This window comes from Notothenia rossii, assembly GCF_949606895.1.
Source record: "Notothenia rossii genome assembly, chromosome: 6".
NCBI classification, from domain to species: Eukaryota; Metazoa; Chordata; class Actinopteri; order Perciformes; family Nototheniidae; genus Notothenia; species Notothenia rossii.
Window position 1 is genome coordinate 14,945,495 of NC_136909.1, and position 16,883 is coordinate 14,962,377.

The following is a 16,883-nucleotide window of genomic DNA, read 5'->3' on the forward strand; positions in this document are numbered from 1 at the left end:
TTCATCGTTGTGATGAACTCGATGGCAAGTGTAGCCTATAGGCTGGTCGTTTAGGACTACAGTTAACTGTGCTGTTGTTGGAGAGAAGGGGTAGTGGAAAAAAGTATCTGCGCTTCTGATCGGGGGGGCATAGCGCCACTAGAACAGAGTAGTGGTGTCGCAAGAGGATAAGCTAGTTATCACTCTTGGACGGTCATCAGACACCGATCTAGGACTTGTATCAAGCACAAGTAGGCCTACGGGCACGAGCAAAAAAAATAGGACTCAAGAGCACAACCAGGCAAAAAGGTCTTTAGTCAAGCGTTTAATCCAAAAGGTAAAAATAAAACAGGCATTGATCAAAAAATGTACTGACTGGAAGAAAAAACAAAAAAAACAACTAGATTGGTAGGCTACAAATGCTAAGCAGCTAGAACAATAGCTTACGTCAGGAGAGAAACCTGGAGCACTTTCTGCTATACAGACAAGAAAAACTGGCACCGACCAAGGAAACAGCACAGACTAAATACACAGGTGAGGAGTGATGATTAGGGACAGCTGAGGCTCATTGAGGCCAGGCAGGTGATTAACAGGGAGCGAAAATACACAGGTGAGGGAGTGAGGCGATCAGCCAGGGCCAGGATGTGACAGTATACAAGGGTGGGCGAGTCAAGGCGCCCCACTAGAGATCATTTCTTACCCCCTCTGAAACCTCTTAATTCGGACTAAATTGAGCTGGATGAACTTTGCTGTCACGCTGGTGTTTATTACGAGTTCATGTTTGTTCGTCTAATTGTTTGTATGGGGGGTCTATATTGGTTTGTCCGCCGTCTTGTGTATGTTTTGTATCAACTAATAATGAATCAGTCCATACTTAGTCTGGGTAAAATTACACTACATTTAATTTAGCTGACGCTTTTATCCAAAGCGATTTACAATTACCAATTACAGGGACATTCTCCCTGGAGTAAGTAAAGGCTAAGTGCCTTACTCAAGGCACACTAGTGGTGTTGTTCCTGGCGGGAAGATTTGAACTCACAACCTTCCGATCTTCAGCCCACCTAACTATCCAGACCAGGGGTTCCCAAACTTTTCAGCCCGCGACCCCCAACATATCAGTGCCAGAGACTGGCGACCCCCTGTCGACTGGGGGTGGGGTGGGGTGGGTGCTAATGGATTAATTTCAGTTTTCTACACTATCAGTAGCCTACTGTCATTATTAGGCTGTAATTTCTTATATACTGTTGGAATGGGTAAGCAGGCCTATTGATTTTGAATATTTGTGGAGTTATGTGGTCCATGAGTGTTTTTTTTTGGTTAAGTGGTCCTTGGTATGAAAAAGTTTGAGAAACATTGCGCTAGTGGATTGTCAAAGGGGGAGCCTCGTTGCGGGGAAATTATACAGATGGCTAGTCCGCCCCTGAAAATGTCTATGCAAACGTTATTATTAATAATAATAAAAAAAAATTCTAAAAAAAATTAATACATTTTTTTAATAATTGTTATTTTTTTTATTTTCCATTTTTATTTTGTAATCATCTCGCGACCCCCACTCGGGGTCTCTCGACCCCCAATTTGGGAACCCCTGCATAAGACCACCACTATCCCACTATAAACTAAACTTTAGTTAACTCACCAAAAGTAAATGACTTGAGAAAAATAAATAATCGATTCAGATAATTAATGTGAGTTGAAGTTCAATGACAGTTTTAAATATAGTTTAACACTCTTTATTAAACTGCTTCAAATTATTTCTCGCATCAACCAATTGGTCTCCATAGACATTACTAACATTCTAATATTTGTTAAACTACTGACAAGTTTTCTGAAACCAAGCTTATGAACATCTGAGTAAAGGTCGCTGGTTAAGCCAGGATCAATATATTTGTTGAAGTTTTTATTGTGTGCATAATAAATGTGTTAAATAAATTGAACAATTCTTTAAAAGGTATAATGTTGCAATCTTTTTAAAATAAGTAATTACAGTTAAAACATAGATGTTGTTTTCCATGGGCCTCTCCTTCACAGGCCCACACAATAAATCATGAGTCTTTCAAATCATGACAGACAGAGATCAGTATCACTTTGTGTTGCAAGCCAAATTCATGTAGGGGTTCTACTTGAGCCCAATTTAAATACCATAAAGAAAGTATTGAACCCAGCTCAAGCTAAATGTCAACTGTATTTAATTAATGTACAACTGTTTTGATTTATTTAAAATGTTCTTATATTGTGTTTCCAGTCTAGCTTCCTTCAAGTTAAGTCTAAGCAACACATTTTTTCTCATAACATTCTCACTGCTGTCCCAAATGTTTTAACCTTGAGCAGACAAGCTGTTCACACACATAAGCACACACACACACACACACACACACACACACACACACACACACACACACACACACACACACACACACACACACACACACACACACACACACACACACACACACACACACACACACACACACACACACACACACACACACATGTAACAGATGTAAATATTATTTGATTTAATTTGGTATAATCACACAAATTCTGTGTTTTATATTATTTTTTTCTGTGTTCTTCATTTTATTGAATGTTAAATACCTGGCAAGGTCGGAGATCAGTGGGCGGAACTTCTGAAGTGTGGTCGCTGTGCTCAGGAGTTTTTTGTTGTGAGGACTTTCCCCCCTATATATTGTGCCCCTCACGTTTCCTCTTCCTTTTTCGTAAAATGTTCCATGTGAGAGGAGTCATTGTGAGGAATTGATATGAAACTGATAGTTTTATCTGTTGTCAGTGATTAAACAGAGATTGTCTCTCAACTTTACGCTGGCTCGGGTCTCGTCCATTATCAACACAACGCAGAGACCGCGTAACCACACGGGTTACACACACACACACACACACACACACACACACACACACACACACACACACACACACACACACACACACACACACACACACACACACACACACACACACACACACACACACACACACACCTCATCCACATTGTAAATTGTTGCCTTCTTTAAAGTTATTAGTAATTCAAGATTAATTATTAAATTAAATATGGTAGGCCTACAGAACATAAAATAAATAAAATAACTGACTTGTTAATTTTGTTCACAACATTAGACCTCTCCTCTAATCTATACTAGAATGAGATTTAAGTGTGCATGTTTGGGTGTTTTAACACTCCTGCAATGTACCTAATCTTGTTATCCTTTTCGTGACAGAGCTGGGAAAATTGTGTATTGATTAGATTCTGATGTGTGCACGTCCGATTTTGACTGACTTTAGTTCTAATGTTAATGTTAATTTGATTTAAACCCATAAGTAATTATTTGGATTAACTAAAAATGTCAAATGATGATGGATTAGTGTTCCACATTTTTCCCACTAATTTGTTTTACAATTAGCCCAAAGGTAAAGAGAGACATTGATGACCTTCACTAAAAGTCACCCAGTTCTACCCTGCTACGGTCCGGCTGAGTGCAGTCACAGAGATGCTATGGCTGCTCTACATGCGATGACATTAATGGTCTGGTCTGAGAATGGACACCATTTCCTGCTCCCAGAGAGAATGACGCTCCTCAAACTGAATATTACAGCCGTTGATACTGTCTCACGTGGGTCTGCTCCCCCCCACCGAGCCATTAACTGAAAGCATGACATCTGCTTTAAACACTTGGAAGCTTCCCTGTCACACCAGCACCAACCCTTGGGTCAGTCAGATGAGACTAACGGCTTCACTTAGGGCATTTGGTTCCGATACATGACTCTCGTTACCGCAGAGTGGGTTTGTTCTTTAAGGCTATTCGTAATAATAATAATAATAATAATAATAATAACTTTTATTTATATAGCGCTTTTCAATAACCCAAAGTCGCTTACAAAAAAAAATTAAAAGTACAGAAAGGGGGTGAACAGGCAGAAGACAACATATTGGACAAGAAAATTGAACATGAACATTACATGAACAGGCAAAGGACAACACAGGGGGGGAGCAAGCATAGGACAACGAGCAAAAGACAACATAATGGAAAAGAGGAAAGAAAAAGTTGATGAATGTATGAATAAGAGATGCAGCGTGGGGTGAATAAGAGATACAGCGTGGGGTGTGAGTGAAGTCAGTGGGTTGGGGGGTAGGGTAAGTTGAAGGCTTGGGAGAAGAGGTATGTTTTCAGCTGGGTTTTGAAGGTAGACAGTGTGGGAGAGTGGCGGACAGATTGGGGGAGGGAGTTCCAGAGGCGGGGTGCTGATCTGGAGAATGCTCTGTTACCAAATGTTTTGAGTCTTGATGGTGGTACTGTGAGGGAGAGAGTGGAGGAGGATCGGAGGGCTCGGGGGGGGTTGTAGGGGATGAGGAGGTCAGAGAGGTAGGGGGGGGCTAGGTGGTGAAGGGCTTTATAGGTGAGGAGGAGTGTTTTGAAGATGATGCGTTGTTTGATGGGGAGCCAGTGAAGAGAGCGGAGAACGGGAGTGATGTGTTCACGGGTCCGGGTGTGGGTGAGGAGGCGGGCAGCAGAGTTTTGTACCATTTGGAGTCTATGGAGGGAATGGGAGGAGATGCCAGTGAGGAGGGCGTTGCAATAGTCGAGGCGGGAGGTGATGAAGGCATGGATGAGGGATTCAGCAGCACGGGGGGGGAGGTAGTGTTTGATTTTGGCAATGCGGCGGAGGTGGAAGTAGGAGATCTTGATGATGGAGCTGACATGGGGGTCAAAGGAGAGGGTGGGGTCCAGGATAACGCCAAGATTGCGTGCCAGGGGGGAGGGGGTGATGGTCGAATTCTCAATGGTGAGTGAAATGGGTCCTGTTTTATTGAGGGTTGATCTGGTGCCTATGATGAGTAGCTCTGTTTTATCACTGTTGAGTTTAAGGAAATTGTGAGTCAGCCATGTTTTTATTGAAGAGATGCAGGTTTCGATATGGGTGAGGGGAGGGTTGTGAGGGGATTTGGTGGTGATGTAGATCTGGGTGTCATCGGCGTAACAGTGGAAATCAAGGTTGAGGTTGCGAATAATGTGACCAAGGGGGAAAAGATAGCAGATGAAAAGGAGGGGGCCGAGGACTGAGCCCTGGGGGACCCCCTGTGTGACTGGGGAGAGGGCGGATGTGTGGCCAGAGAGGGAGATGAATTGTTGCCTGTCGGTGAGGTAGGAGGTGAGCCAGTCGAGAGCGGAGCCCTCAACACCCTGTTGGCGCAGCCTTTGTAGGAGGATTGAGTGATTCACAGTGTCAAAGGCTGCGCTGAGGTCTAGTAGTAGCAGGATGTTGAGGGCACCGGAGTCTGCAGAGGAGAGGAGATCGTTGATTACTTTGACCAGGGCTGTTTCAGTGCTGTGGAGTGGGCGAAAACCAGACTGGAGGGGTTCATAGAGGTTGTTGGACTGGAGGTGGGTGTGGAGCTGGGTGGCGACAATACGCTCCAGTGTTTTGGAGAGGAATGGCAGGTTGGAGATGGGGCGGTAGTTGGAGAGGTTGGCTGGGTCAAGGGTGGGCTTTTTGAGGATGGGGGTGATGGAGGCAAGTTTGTAGATGGAGGGAACAAGACCAAGGGATAGAGATTGGTTGAAGAGGGTGGTGAGGTGGGGGATGAGGACAGGGAGGCAGGCCTTAGTTAGGGTCGTAGGGAGGGGGTCAAGAAAGCAGGTGGTTGTTTTGGATGAGGTGATGATGGCTAGGATGTGGGAGGAGTCAACAGGAGAGAAGGCAGTGAGGGGAGGGAAGGGCGGGTGGACTGGGAGAGGAGGGGGGGCGTGGGGGTTGGAGGAGATAGTGGTCATGGCAGTTAGGGAGCTGTTGATTTGTGAAACTTTGTTGTTGAAGGCGAGGAGGAAGGAGTTGCATAGGTCAGGGGAGGAGGGTGGATTGATGTCAGGTGGCTGGAGCAATTTATTGATGGTGGAAAACAGGATGCGGGGGTTCCGGTTGGTGCTGTCGATGAGGGTGGAGAAGTGGGCAGATTTGGCGGCTTGGAGAGCATCACGGTAGGAGGAGATGTGAACTTTATAGGCTTCGGCGTGGACGGTGAGGTGGGTTCGTTTGAACAATCTTTCAAGTTGACGGCCGGTCTGTTTCATGATACGGAGTTCCGGGGTGTACCAGGGGGCGGGGTTGGTGAATGAAACAGAGGAGGTTTTCCAGGGGGCCAGAGAGTCGAGGGAGTCAGAGAGAATTGAGTTGAGTGTGGTGGCATAGTCGTCAGGGGAAGAGGGGGCAGAGTCGGGCGGGAAGGCAGAGGATATGAGCTGGGAGAGCGTGAGGGGGTTGACTGCCTTGATGTTGCGGTAGGAGATGGTGCGTTTTTTGGGGTTGTGGGGGGAGGGTAGAGGGGCGGAGAAGAGGATGCAGAGATGATCAGAGAGTGGGAAGGGGAGGGGCTGGGGGTTAGATAATGGTAGAAAGGAGGAGCAGACTAAGTCCAGAATGTGGCCTTTGGTATGGGTGGGGAAGTCAATGTGTTGGGTGAGGTGGAAGCAGTCAAGGAGGGAGAGGAAGTCAGATGTCAGGGGGGCATTGGGCTGATCCATGTGGATGTTGAAGTCGCCGGTAAGTAGGAGGTGGGAAGATAGAGAGGATGCAATGGTGAGTAGTTCAGACAGTTCAGAGAGGAAAGAGGGGTGTGGCTTCGGGGGACGGTAGATTAGAACAGTAGTGATAGAGTTGGGGAGGGAGAAAGCAAGGTGTTCAAAGGATGAGATAGGTGGGAGGTTGAGGTTCAGTTCAGTGATGTGTAGGGATTGTTTGTGGAGAACAGCGAGACCACCCCCGCGCCCGGAGAGGCGGGGTCTGGCAGTGAAACTGTAGTTGGAGGGAGTGGCTTGGTTGAGAGCGTAGAAGTCCAGGGGCTGTTGCCATGTTTCACAGAGGAGAAGCAGATCAATGTTATTGTCCAGTAGCAGTTCGTGTATAACAGGTGATTTGTTGGAGAGGGAGCGGCAGTTCAGGAGTGCGAGGGAGATGGATGGTGGAGCAGGGGAGGGGGTACAAAGGTTGTTGAGGTTGGCAGTGCGGTGGATGGGGATGGCGGGGGGGTGGGGGATAGTCCAGAGTGAGGGGATGGGTGAACCGTCAGGGAGGTGTCGGTTGCGGGGGAGGCCAGCGCCCCGGTGGATGTAGCGGCGTCGGCGGAGGATCCCAGCGGCGCTAGCTGCGGTGGCAGTAGCAGCAGGGAGACGATGGTTGTTGTTGAGGCTGTGGAGGTCAGCAGCAGTGTAGATGAGAGGGCGAGAGGTTGGTGGTGTAGTAGGCTGAAGCAGCGGGAGAGATAGTCCAAGCAGCAGATGAAAGGTAGCAGCAGATGAGAGTAGCCAAGGTAGTGTATTTGCAGTGGTTATTAACTGATTGGCTAGGAGTTGGTAGGCAGTGAGATATGTGAAAGCAGCAGTGGACCAGGTGTTGGAGTGAGTGATGCGTGTGGTGTTGGTTACCCCAGACCGTCCCTGCGGCACCATGTCTGGACCTAGCTACCCAACAGTAGACGAGCTGGTGGGGAGTGGAGGCTCCCTGCAAGAACGCCGGCTGGGCAGCCAGACAGAGTGAGTGTTGTTGTTGTTGATGTACGGCGCACAACAGGTCGGTCCAGGTTGGCACAATCACCATCACAAAACACACAGCGTACTCACCCGAGTCCAGAGCAGCGATCAACACACCCAGAGCCAGGAAAAACAATCCAGTGGTGTAATCAGGTAGTCCAATTGTGACGGGAGCCAGCTGTTAGCTTCGGTGGCTAACGTAGCATACAGACCGGGTAGTCAAGGTGACGGAGTGGAGCCAGCTGTTAGCTTTGATGGCTAACGTAGCATACAGTCCAGTAGTGAGGGAGCCTATGAATGGAAACGGAGCTGGAGAGATGCACAACGGAGTGAAGAGCAGCCTTGGATCGGCGAAAACCAGCATAGAGACCCGTAGACAAAACAAACAAACATCCAGAAACAGTCCGGGGGTAGAAGCGGCAGTCAACAGACAAGACGCCAGCGTTGCTCTAGCACCGGAGGGACAGACGTGACGTGACGTGACACTCGTACTGCTATGCAGAGGATGCCTGTAAATTGGCTAGCTGTTAAAAGCCCCTACTATTTTTAAAATAGGCCTAATGTCAGGGGCCTCTTAATGTCTAGTTCTGCATGTATTCACATTATATAAACAATGTTTCCACCTGGTAAAACTAAAGGCTGCAGGAAACTCAGGCTACAATACAACCATTCTGTTCTGCTCTAACGATTCAATTGATAGATTCTACAAAACAATTAGCTTTTATTGTTTCCAATGATAACGTCACCTTAAGTGGAGGAATGCAAACCTGTTTTCAAATGTAAGGTTTTGATTTTGTTTGACATTTCTCAGTAGGCCTAATGACACCCTCAGACACACAATACCATTCATGCTATGCCTTCAGTAATAACACAGATGTTGGGGAAAACAAGATGGCGGCGTAGAGGAGAGGCGTGTTTCATTGAGCTCCGGCTATAACTGTTAAATAATCCGCTTATTAATCACATTTCTTGGCAAAATTATCATAGTTTATGATCGCTGTTACTATATAATGAACCTGGAGTACTGCTTTTCAAAAACTTTGGACAACATGACCAGACAAAAGAAAGCAAAGACGACCGAGATGGAGGAGGAGGAGCATGGCGAGGGAGCACAAGCTAGCGCACCTGAACATGCTAGCAGCAGCGGTAACACGGATCCAAATATCGTAAAAGCAATGGACAACATTACAGAAAACATAACTACGGTTCTCAACGCTAAAACAAACACAGTGCTTGCAGCCATAAAGGATCAAACAAGCTGGATCGTGCACACCGCTCCATGGCACCGAAGCCCGGCCCCGAACAACGCTCCAGGCCGATCATACTGAAGTTTCACAATTTTGCAGACAAATAACTGGTTATGAATGCTGCCCGCAAGCTTGGTTCGGAGCCGGACCGCCTCGCCCACACGGGTCCAAGGATTTCTTTCTTCAATGACTACTCAGCGGCCGTGGTAAAAAAACGCAAAGCCTTCGATGAGATTAAATACCGGCTGAGCAAAAAGAGTATCGCTTACGCGCTGATATACCCGGCAACGCTCAAGGTGATGATCAACGGTACGGAAAGGAGGTTTGATACACCGGAGGGTGCCGCAGCATTTGCTGAATCGCTTGATGGAACCAACTGAAACATATACCCCAATACTGGACAATTCAGTTCTTGCAAAGAATAATAAGCGGGCACTGATAATTTGACTTGAGGAAGATGGGTATTGTTTTTGATACTGTTGGGGAAAACACTGCGGTGCGGAGACTGCTGATCCGCAGCTGGGACTTTTACGCGAGAGATGTTACCGCTGCCTCTGATAACTGACTGGACTGTAAAACCAGATGTAGGAAAATTCGTCTTTTTGGTCTAATGTTGTGAAGTAAGTATTCACATAATTCCATGGCGTTGTTTTGATTTTGTTTCTTATTTAACTTGCCATGTTATGTTGCCGTGTGCGAAATGAAACGTGTTCTGTTTCTATGGATAGGCGAGAGTATAACGCTTGGTTTGTCCCATGGCTCTCGGCTGTGGGAAGGAAGAGGAGTGAGATTCCCTACGCGCTTAGTAGGGACTTTTCCCCATTTCTGTTATGTGTTAGTTTAGGATTGTATATGCTTTGTTTAGTTTTTTGTGTTACACAGCTCAGTCACTATATCATTATGTTTATTGAGGAGAAGGTGTCAGGACATTCCCAGTCATATAACTACATAAAAAGTTTAGATAATGGCAAATAAACTTAGGATTTGTACATGGAACATACGAGGGATTCATAGCCCCATAAAACGCAGAAAAGTATTTACCTTCCTGCAGAAGGAAAATATAGACATTGCATTAGTCCAAGAAACTCACCTTGATGACACAGAACACTCAAGGCTTCAACATGGACCATATGGGCAAATATTCTATTCATCATTTACAACTAGAAGTAGGGGTGTCGCTATACTTATTAAACGGAATCTGCCCTTTAAAATTGCAAAATGTATAAAAGATAAGAAGGGTCGTTATGTGATAATTAAGGGCAGTTTACAAGGGCAAGATATTCTTATTATGAATGTTTATCATCCGCCAGGTCACCCACCAGATACCATGACTAATATGTTTATGGAACTTGCAGAAATGACAGCTGATACAGTCATTGTAGGAGGTGATTTAAATTGTATAATGAACCCACTAATAGACAAATTTTGGATTTGAGGATGTATGGAGGAACCTCCACCCCCCTAACAAGGAATACTTTCTTCTCAGCTCCCCATGGGTGTCAGACTAGGCTTGACTATTTTTTTTATACCTAAAGCTGACATGCATTCCATACTATCTTGTGACATTGGGAGTATAATTATATCTGAACATGCCGCCGTGGTTATGGACTTAAAGCTTAAGAATCCAATAAACCAGCCTAGGCAGTGGAGACTGGATAGTGTTATACTGAGAGACAACACCTTTATATCCTATTTTATAACTGAATTTAAAGTATTCCTGTCGATTAACCTACCATCAACAGACAATCCATCACTTTTGTGGGAAACCTGCAAAGCCTATGCAAGAGGCCTGGTTATATCTTATACATCCACTAAGAGGCGCCAAAAACGTAGAGAGCAAAATAACTTAGCAATTGAACTGACAGACAAGGAAAAAGCTTATATCAACTCACCATCACCTACTTTATGGGAAGAAATATCTGCCCTCAAATCAGCTATAAACTGTCTCCTTACTAAAGAGGCAGAGAAGAAAATTAGATATGTTAAGCAAAGGTTTTATGAACATGGTGATAAACCAGGGAAATGTCTTGCGTACCTTGCCAAAAAAAAAGCAGAGTCCCAATCAATAGCTGCCATTGTTGATTCAGAAGGTAACAGAATATATGGAAATAGATTAATAAATGACTGCTTCAAAACATTTTACACAGATTTGTATTGTTCAGAGCAGACAAGTGACGCACCTCATTTAATGGAGGACTTTTTTGCTAAGATTAATCTTCCAACAATATCAGAGGAACAAAGAAGCCTCCTTAATGGCCCAATCACAAAAGAGGAACTTATCAATGCCATTAAAAATCTCCAGAGTGGAAAGTCACCAGGACCCAGTGGCGATTCTAGAGATTTATACATGGGGTGGCAGAGGGGTGGCAGGCATATATTGTAGGGTGGCAATTTTTTTAGGAAGCCCACCTTACTTTGTACTTTATATGCACCCATATACAACAGTTTTTTCAACACCCAAGTGTGATAAATTCAATATTTGGTCTACATACATGAGCATTCCACTTTTTAGTACATTAAAACAGTGTTTCCCTTGGGATTATTGTAGCAGCAGAAATGTTGCTCATCCCAAGCAAGCCTTCTGGGGGGGTATCCGGGGCATATCCCCCGGGTCAAAAATGTTGAACATTGTTAATTCAATCTAATCAATCTGAGGCACTTTGAAAGCAAAATCAAGCCATAGGAATGATTTAGAAATGTGAGGACTTCCCAGCACTTTACAAAATTCCAGCATTATCCTAGAAGCAAAGCCCTCCCTCAAAGGCCTGCCTGCCAAAGTGTTTTGTGAGTGCATGTGTACAGAATAGGTTAGACAGGTTTGTGAGAACAATTTCTGTGTGTGTTAAAGTCACAAAATATATACAAGTATTTACATTATCAGTTATTGATGAAATTTCACATTGTAAATGCAACCAAAAAAATACAAAGCAGATTAGAATGTTTTTTGACTCCGTTACATATATCATCTGATTGCTACAGAAGCTGTATGCGACGATTGCTATGCTGTGCAGCAAATCTCTTCACAAACTCATCCAAATTTAAATCTTTCGCACGTTTAGACTCAATACTGAGAATTGCTATACTTGCTAGTCTGTTCTCAGTCATGGTAGAACGCAGGTGATTCTTGATCAGTTTAAGAGCTGAAAAACTCCTCTCACATGCTGCACTGGTAACAGGCAATAGAGCTCCTGCGGTCACGTGACTTTTGGTTATCAGCCACCATTTTGGCAGTAAACATGACGACCGGCGCCAGCGTTTTCCTACCGTGCGAGTATACATCTCATTTTAATTCAAGTGAAATTCGGCTTTATAGTACAAAATTAGAAAGATTAAATATAAGCGACCCATATAATGCACCCGGTGTGCTTTTCAAGAGCATAACCTCCTGCTCTGAAGACGATGTACCCGACTTGCGCTACGCGGACATCCACAGCTATCTTGTAAGCTTTCCATCAGTGTACTCAGGAGACTCCCTCAGAGCTTACAAAAGCTTGGAGGCTTACAAATGGTGTCAGTCCGGCTTCGTAAACAACATTCAACTGTGGAGTCTTACATCCAAAAACTTCGGCATCATCACTGCAAGGGTAAGTATTAAATTATTCCAGTTTGATAGGCAGTGTCACGTTAGCATTGTTTGTTTATTAGCTTGTCTAGCTACGGCAGTGTCACGTTAGCATGTTTGTTTATTAGCTTGGATAGCTACTGCAGTGCGTCTGAAACTAGTTTGTATTTTTGCTTTTTGAAAACTTTTTGTAGCATTGTACTGTATTCCTTCACCCACCTGATATGAAGTGATCACTGCATAAGCGAAAGCAAACGGCCGGGGGGTCCCATCTTTCAGTCTTGTTCAGACGGCTCCTGGCTCTTTTAATCGCTGCGATCCACTTTTCCCTCCTCTCCGCGTCTTTTGGAATGCGATAATAAGATACACCTTTCTTCTTCCCACGCCTATTTGTGCAACCTGGTGCACAGCAGTTATCCACCATCCTCGACAGTCTGCCAGTGCCTGCCAATGAATTTACTGACGCGATTACTGCCAAAATGGCTGCCCCCTTCGTTTCTCGTCACGTGACCAGCATATGTGACATCATCCGCTGGAGCTCTATACCACAGCTATTTTACATAACCTGAACATCTCAAAGAATACCTCCTTGTATGGTTCCAAAAAATTAACAAATTCTATTAAACTGGACGGACTTTTTCCATGTGTTGCTTGTCGATCTAACAACCTTCTAGTCTGGTGCAGTTCATGTTTCAGATCCTCTACATTTGACCCATATGCATTTGCTAATAGAAAAACTGCCTCCTCATTTAAAAAGCTGCTGCTGGATGGATTTAGGGCCTGGACACCCTGCATGATGTCACAGTTTACGCTAGAGAATCGTCTTCTCATTTCACCAACCATATAATCAATGATGGGATAAAATACCTTGGTGATAAAAGACCTCTTACTGTCCGATTCTGTGTGTTGTCCTAATGTTGACATGATAACACTACCTTGAAGTCTTTGTGTTATTTGCCTTGCCCTTTTAAAGGTGTGAGTCGTTGAAATGTCAGACTTTTCACAGGTGGCTAGTACCTCATTCCACAGCTCATCAAAGTATGTCTCACTGCGATAGTCTTCCAGAGTCTGTCTGAGGGTCGCAATTAACTCTACAGCTTTAGTAAGGTCAATCTGTGTTGACTGAAGCATCTCTGACAAAAAGTGTGTGTCCTTTAGTACCTTTCTAAATAGTACAAGACATCCAATAAAATGTAGATCGATCTGAACTAGTAGACCTCTTGCTTCAACCGCTCTGTCCGGATTGTCCTCCTCTGAAATATCTTCCAGTACTTGCATTACAGCAGGCAACCTATCCATGACATTGCGACAAGCTGTATGTCTGCTGGCCCATCGAGTCTCGCTGAGACGTGAGAGTTCCCTTACTTGACCATCATACATCTCTCTCTGCACATCCAACCATTTAGGATGGACATAAGATCCTGACATAAAAATATACAGTCGCTCTAACAATGAAAAGAAATTTCTTGCATCAGGAACAGATTTCACACTGTCTACCATCACTAGGTTTAAGCAGTGGGCACTGCAATGAACGTAGAATGCATGCTTGGCTACTTCTCTTATTCTGGCTTGGACACCAGCATGCTTCCCACTCATAGTTGAAGCACCATCATAGCCTTGCCCAACTAGGTTTTTTTTATATTCCAGCCCATACTTCTCTAAACAGCCAATGATCTTCTCTGTTAAACTGGCAGCATCCAGTTTATCTGCCTCTTGAAACTCTAGAAAACTCTCCTGAACTACACCATTATAATAGTACCGAAGAACAAAAGACATCTGCTCCATTTTCTTTACATCTTTTGTTTCATCAACAAGAACAGAAAATTGTGCACTCTCTTTAACCTCTTTGATAATCTCCTCTTTAACCATATCTGCTAAACACTGCAGTATTTCATTTTGTATCAGGCTACTTGTGTATTTTGCATTTTTTGCTTGATTTTCCATTCGTTTTTTTAAAAACGGATCATGCTTGCTCAGGAGATCCAACAATTCTAGGAAATTTCCTCTATTGTCCGCCTCGGATGATTCCCGGTGACCACGCTGGGAAATGTTTTGAGTGGCAGTTAACAACAGGACTTCACCAAGTGTGCGTATATATTTCTGGTTTTCGATTACTTTTTTACTTGACTCCTCTTCCATCATTCCTAACATTGATGAGTTTCTGTCTAGCATTTTCTTATTCTCTGTCCATGCAAACATAGCATTAACATGGCTCTCTGATTTAGCATGTGAACAAAATCCACTGTCCTTAAATGTAGCTTTCTTCCAGTTAGAATAACCATTCATAGAGGTAAACACAGTCCTAGAGGCATTAGGTAAAGAAAAGTGTCTACAAGCAAAGCAATATGCTGCGTCTTTTGACTGTGAGTATTCCACCCAGTTATGCATTTTGTACCAGTCAGCATGGAAACTTCTCCTTGCACAACCTTGCATCGTCTTGGGAAAGCTCTCCAGCGATGGTTGTGTCGGCCCATCCCCTCTGTGTTTGGAAATGTCTGGAAAAAGATCAAATAAGGAGGGAAAGTTACTCTATAATAACTACCCTGATAAGCCCCAAGATGTATTTAACTACATTGATTCATTGATACATTGATTAACTACATTGATTCATTGATACATTGATTGATCTACATTGATTCAAATCATACATGGCATTTACTGTACTGTGGCTTTGATAAAATGTCACTAATTCTGTGCTGATATATGTATTTGATCCAAATGGTAAATGGACTGCACATATGGGACTTCATTTGCAACTAACGGTACCCAACACACTTTACAATGGCCTCTCATTAAGCCATTCTCACACACATTCACACCAATTGTGGTAGCTTTTTTTCAAACGTAAGGAGCTAACACTTGAATGGAACCCCCCACCCACCAAAAAACATACCATGAGGACCAGCTGTAGCTGCACAATCTTCCACTTCTGTCTCAGACTGTCTCTCTGCACAGTCATCATTGACACTTTCTGGCTCTGGCTCAGGCTCTGGCTCTGGATCAAGGCACTCCAAGGTCTCTGTTGGGGTATTTTTTTGTTGTGTAGGAGAAAAATAAAATAAAATAAGATACTATAGGTAGCAATAATAATAATAATAATAATAATAATAATAATAATAACCCTGATGGTCAATGTCACACTTATAGCACTTTATTTGCATTTAACAGTACCCAAATCACTTTACAATGGCTTCTCATTTACCCATTCACACACCAACGGCAGTGGAGTTTCTCAAACGTAAGGAGTGAACACAACTGGACCATAACACAACAACAAAAACATACTGACCAGCTACGCAGATCTTTTCCACCTCCATCTCAATGAACTGGCTCTCTGCATTGGCAGATTCTGCCTCGGGCTCGCTCTCTCCTGCTCTTTTCTGATCTGTAGCCTATTTTACACAAAAAGTAGGCCATTAACATAATACATTAGCCCTAATGTTACTGCACTGTAGCTTCGTTTAAAATATCACTACTTGTGGTGGTATATTGAAATATAAGATCACATTTACTGGGCTGTGACAAAAAGTGGAAATCCTGAAAATAGAAATACTGTAGCAATGTAATTAACTAAATTGTTAACTGGGACACTTCCTAAGTTCTTTTAACTGACCACACAAACTATGTGGTAATCTATACGATTTTATGTTAAGTTTTGTAGTGTAGTAGTGTATCCCTTATTTTAACCTAAATTAAGCAAATTTAAAATACCTTTCATTACTCTTATAGTAAATGCAATGAAATCACAAATATCACCCTTTTATATAAAAGTAGAAAGTGTTTACTATGTAAATATTAAATGAAATTACAGTCAAATAAAATATTTCAAATAAAAGGTTTCTCTCTGCATCAATGAAATTACCTACCTAATGCATATTTTGCATTACCGAAATGCTTTACTCCTTTAAATAAGCAACCTCTGCTATGCCACCTTAATAGTTAGCCAGCTTTTTTGTAACATAAAGAAAATAAAAGGAAAATATAGCACTGGGCTACAATACCACGAGGACCAGCTGAACTAGCTAACTAACCTTCCCGCTCTAGCCTCAAGCTTCGAGTGGCAGAGGCTGTCTGCACTTGGACCCTCATGCTCCCTCACATCACTAACCTGCTTCTTTGTGAGGATGAAGCTCCTGATGTCACCCTTCCTCTTTGTGGTTGACGACATGGCCTTCCTATAATTGAAACAAGTCATATTCAAACATAAATTAAAGTTTTTATGTTAAACATACATTAAAGTTTACATGTAACGTTAAGGTTCGCCTTTCTGATGCTACACACAGAAATTCTGCTAGCCTTAGCCACCACTAGCATACTAGCTAACGCCAAATAGCAAACTTGTTAAGAGCGTTTCATAGAACTACAATGATATGAAATGCCACAACATCACTTGGTTTCAGTTCAAAATGTCAAAGGCTTGCCAGTAGCTGGCTAGTTATCAACGTTATTCAGTTAGCTAGCGCCAGCTAGCTAGTTACCGAACTGGCTTCAAAAGCTATCTTGTGGCTAACCGTGACATGAGGTAAAACGTAGCTAGGGGTTAGCCACATAATAGCT

At 43.5% G+C, this 16,883-nt stretch overlaps 2 protein-coding genes across 2 annotated transcripts in view; one reads left to right on the forward strand and one right to left on the reverse strand.

The window, feature by feature from the left end:
* Nucleotides 1-179: 179 nt before the first annotated feature.
* On the reverse strand, nucleotides 180-16,658 carry LOC307042954 (uncharacterized protein; the record flags this gene model as incomplete). The annotated part of the gene is made up of 7 exons (XM_079687111.1): nucleotides 16,435-16,658; nucleotides 15,616-15,718; nucleotides 15,220-15,345; nucleotides 13,167-14,821; nucleotides 5,828-7,232; nucleotides 5,304-5,719; nucleotides 180-236 (listed from the first exon to the last, which is right to left on the reverse strand). The coding sequence occupies exons 1-7, from the start codon at nucleotides 16,519-16,521 to the stop codon at nucleotides 180-182; spliced, it is 3,849 nt and encodes a 1,282-aa protein (XP_079543237.1). The 5' UTR covers nucleotides 16,522-16,658.
* Nucleotides 8,419-16,883, forward strand: part of LOC307043356 (uncharacterized protein) — a 283,918-nt gene continuing 275,453 nt past the window's right edge. Inside the window, exon 1 of the transcript XR_013809349.1 lies at nucleotides 8,419-9,384. The gene's annotated coding sequence lies outside the window, so the exon portion shown is untranslated. The remainder of the gene's footprint in view (nucleotides 9,385-16,883) is intronic.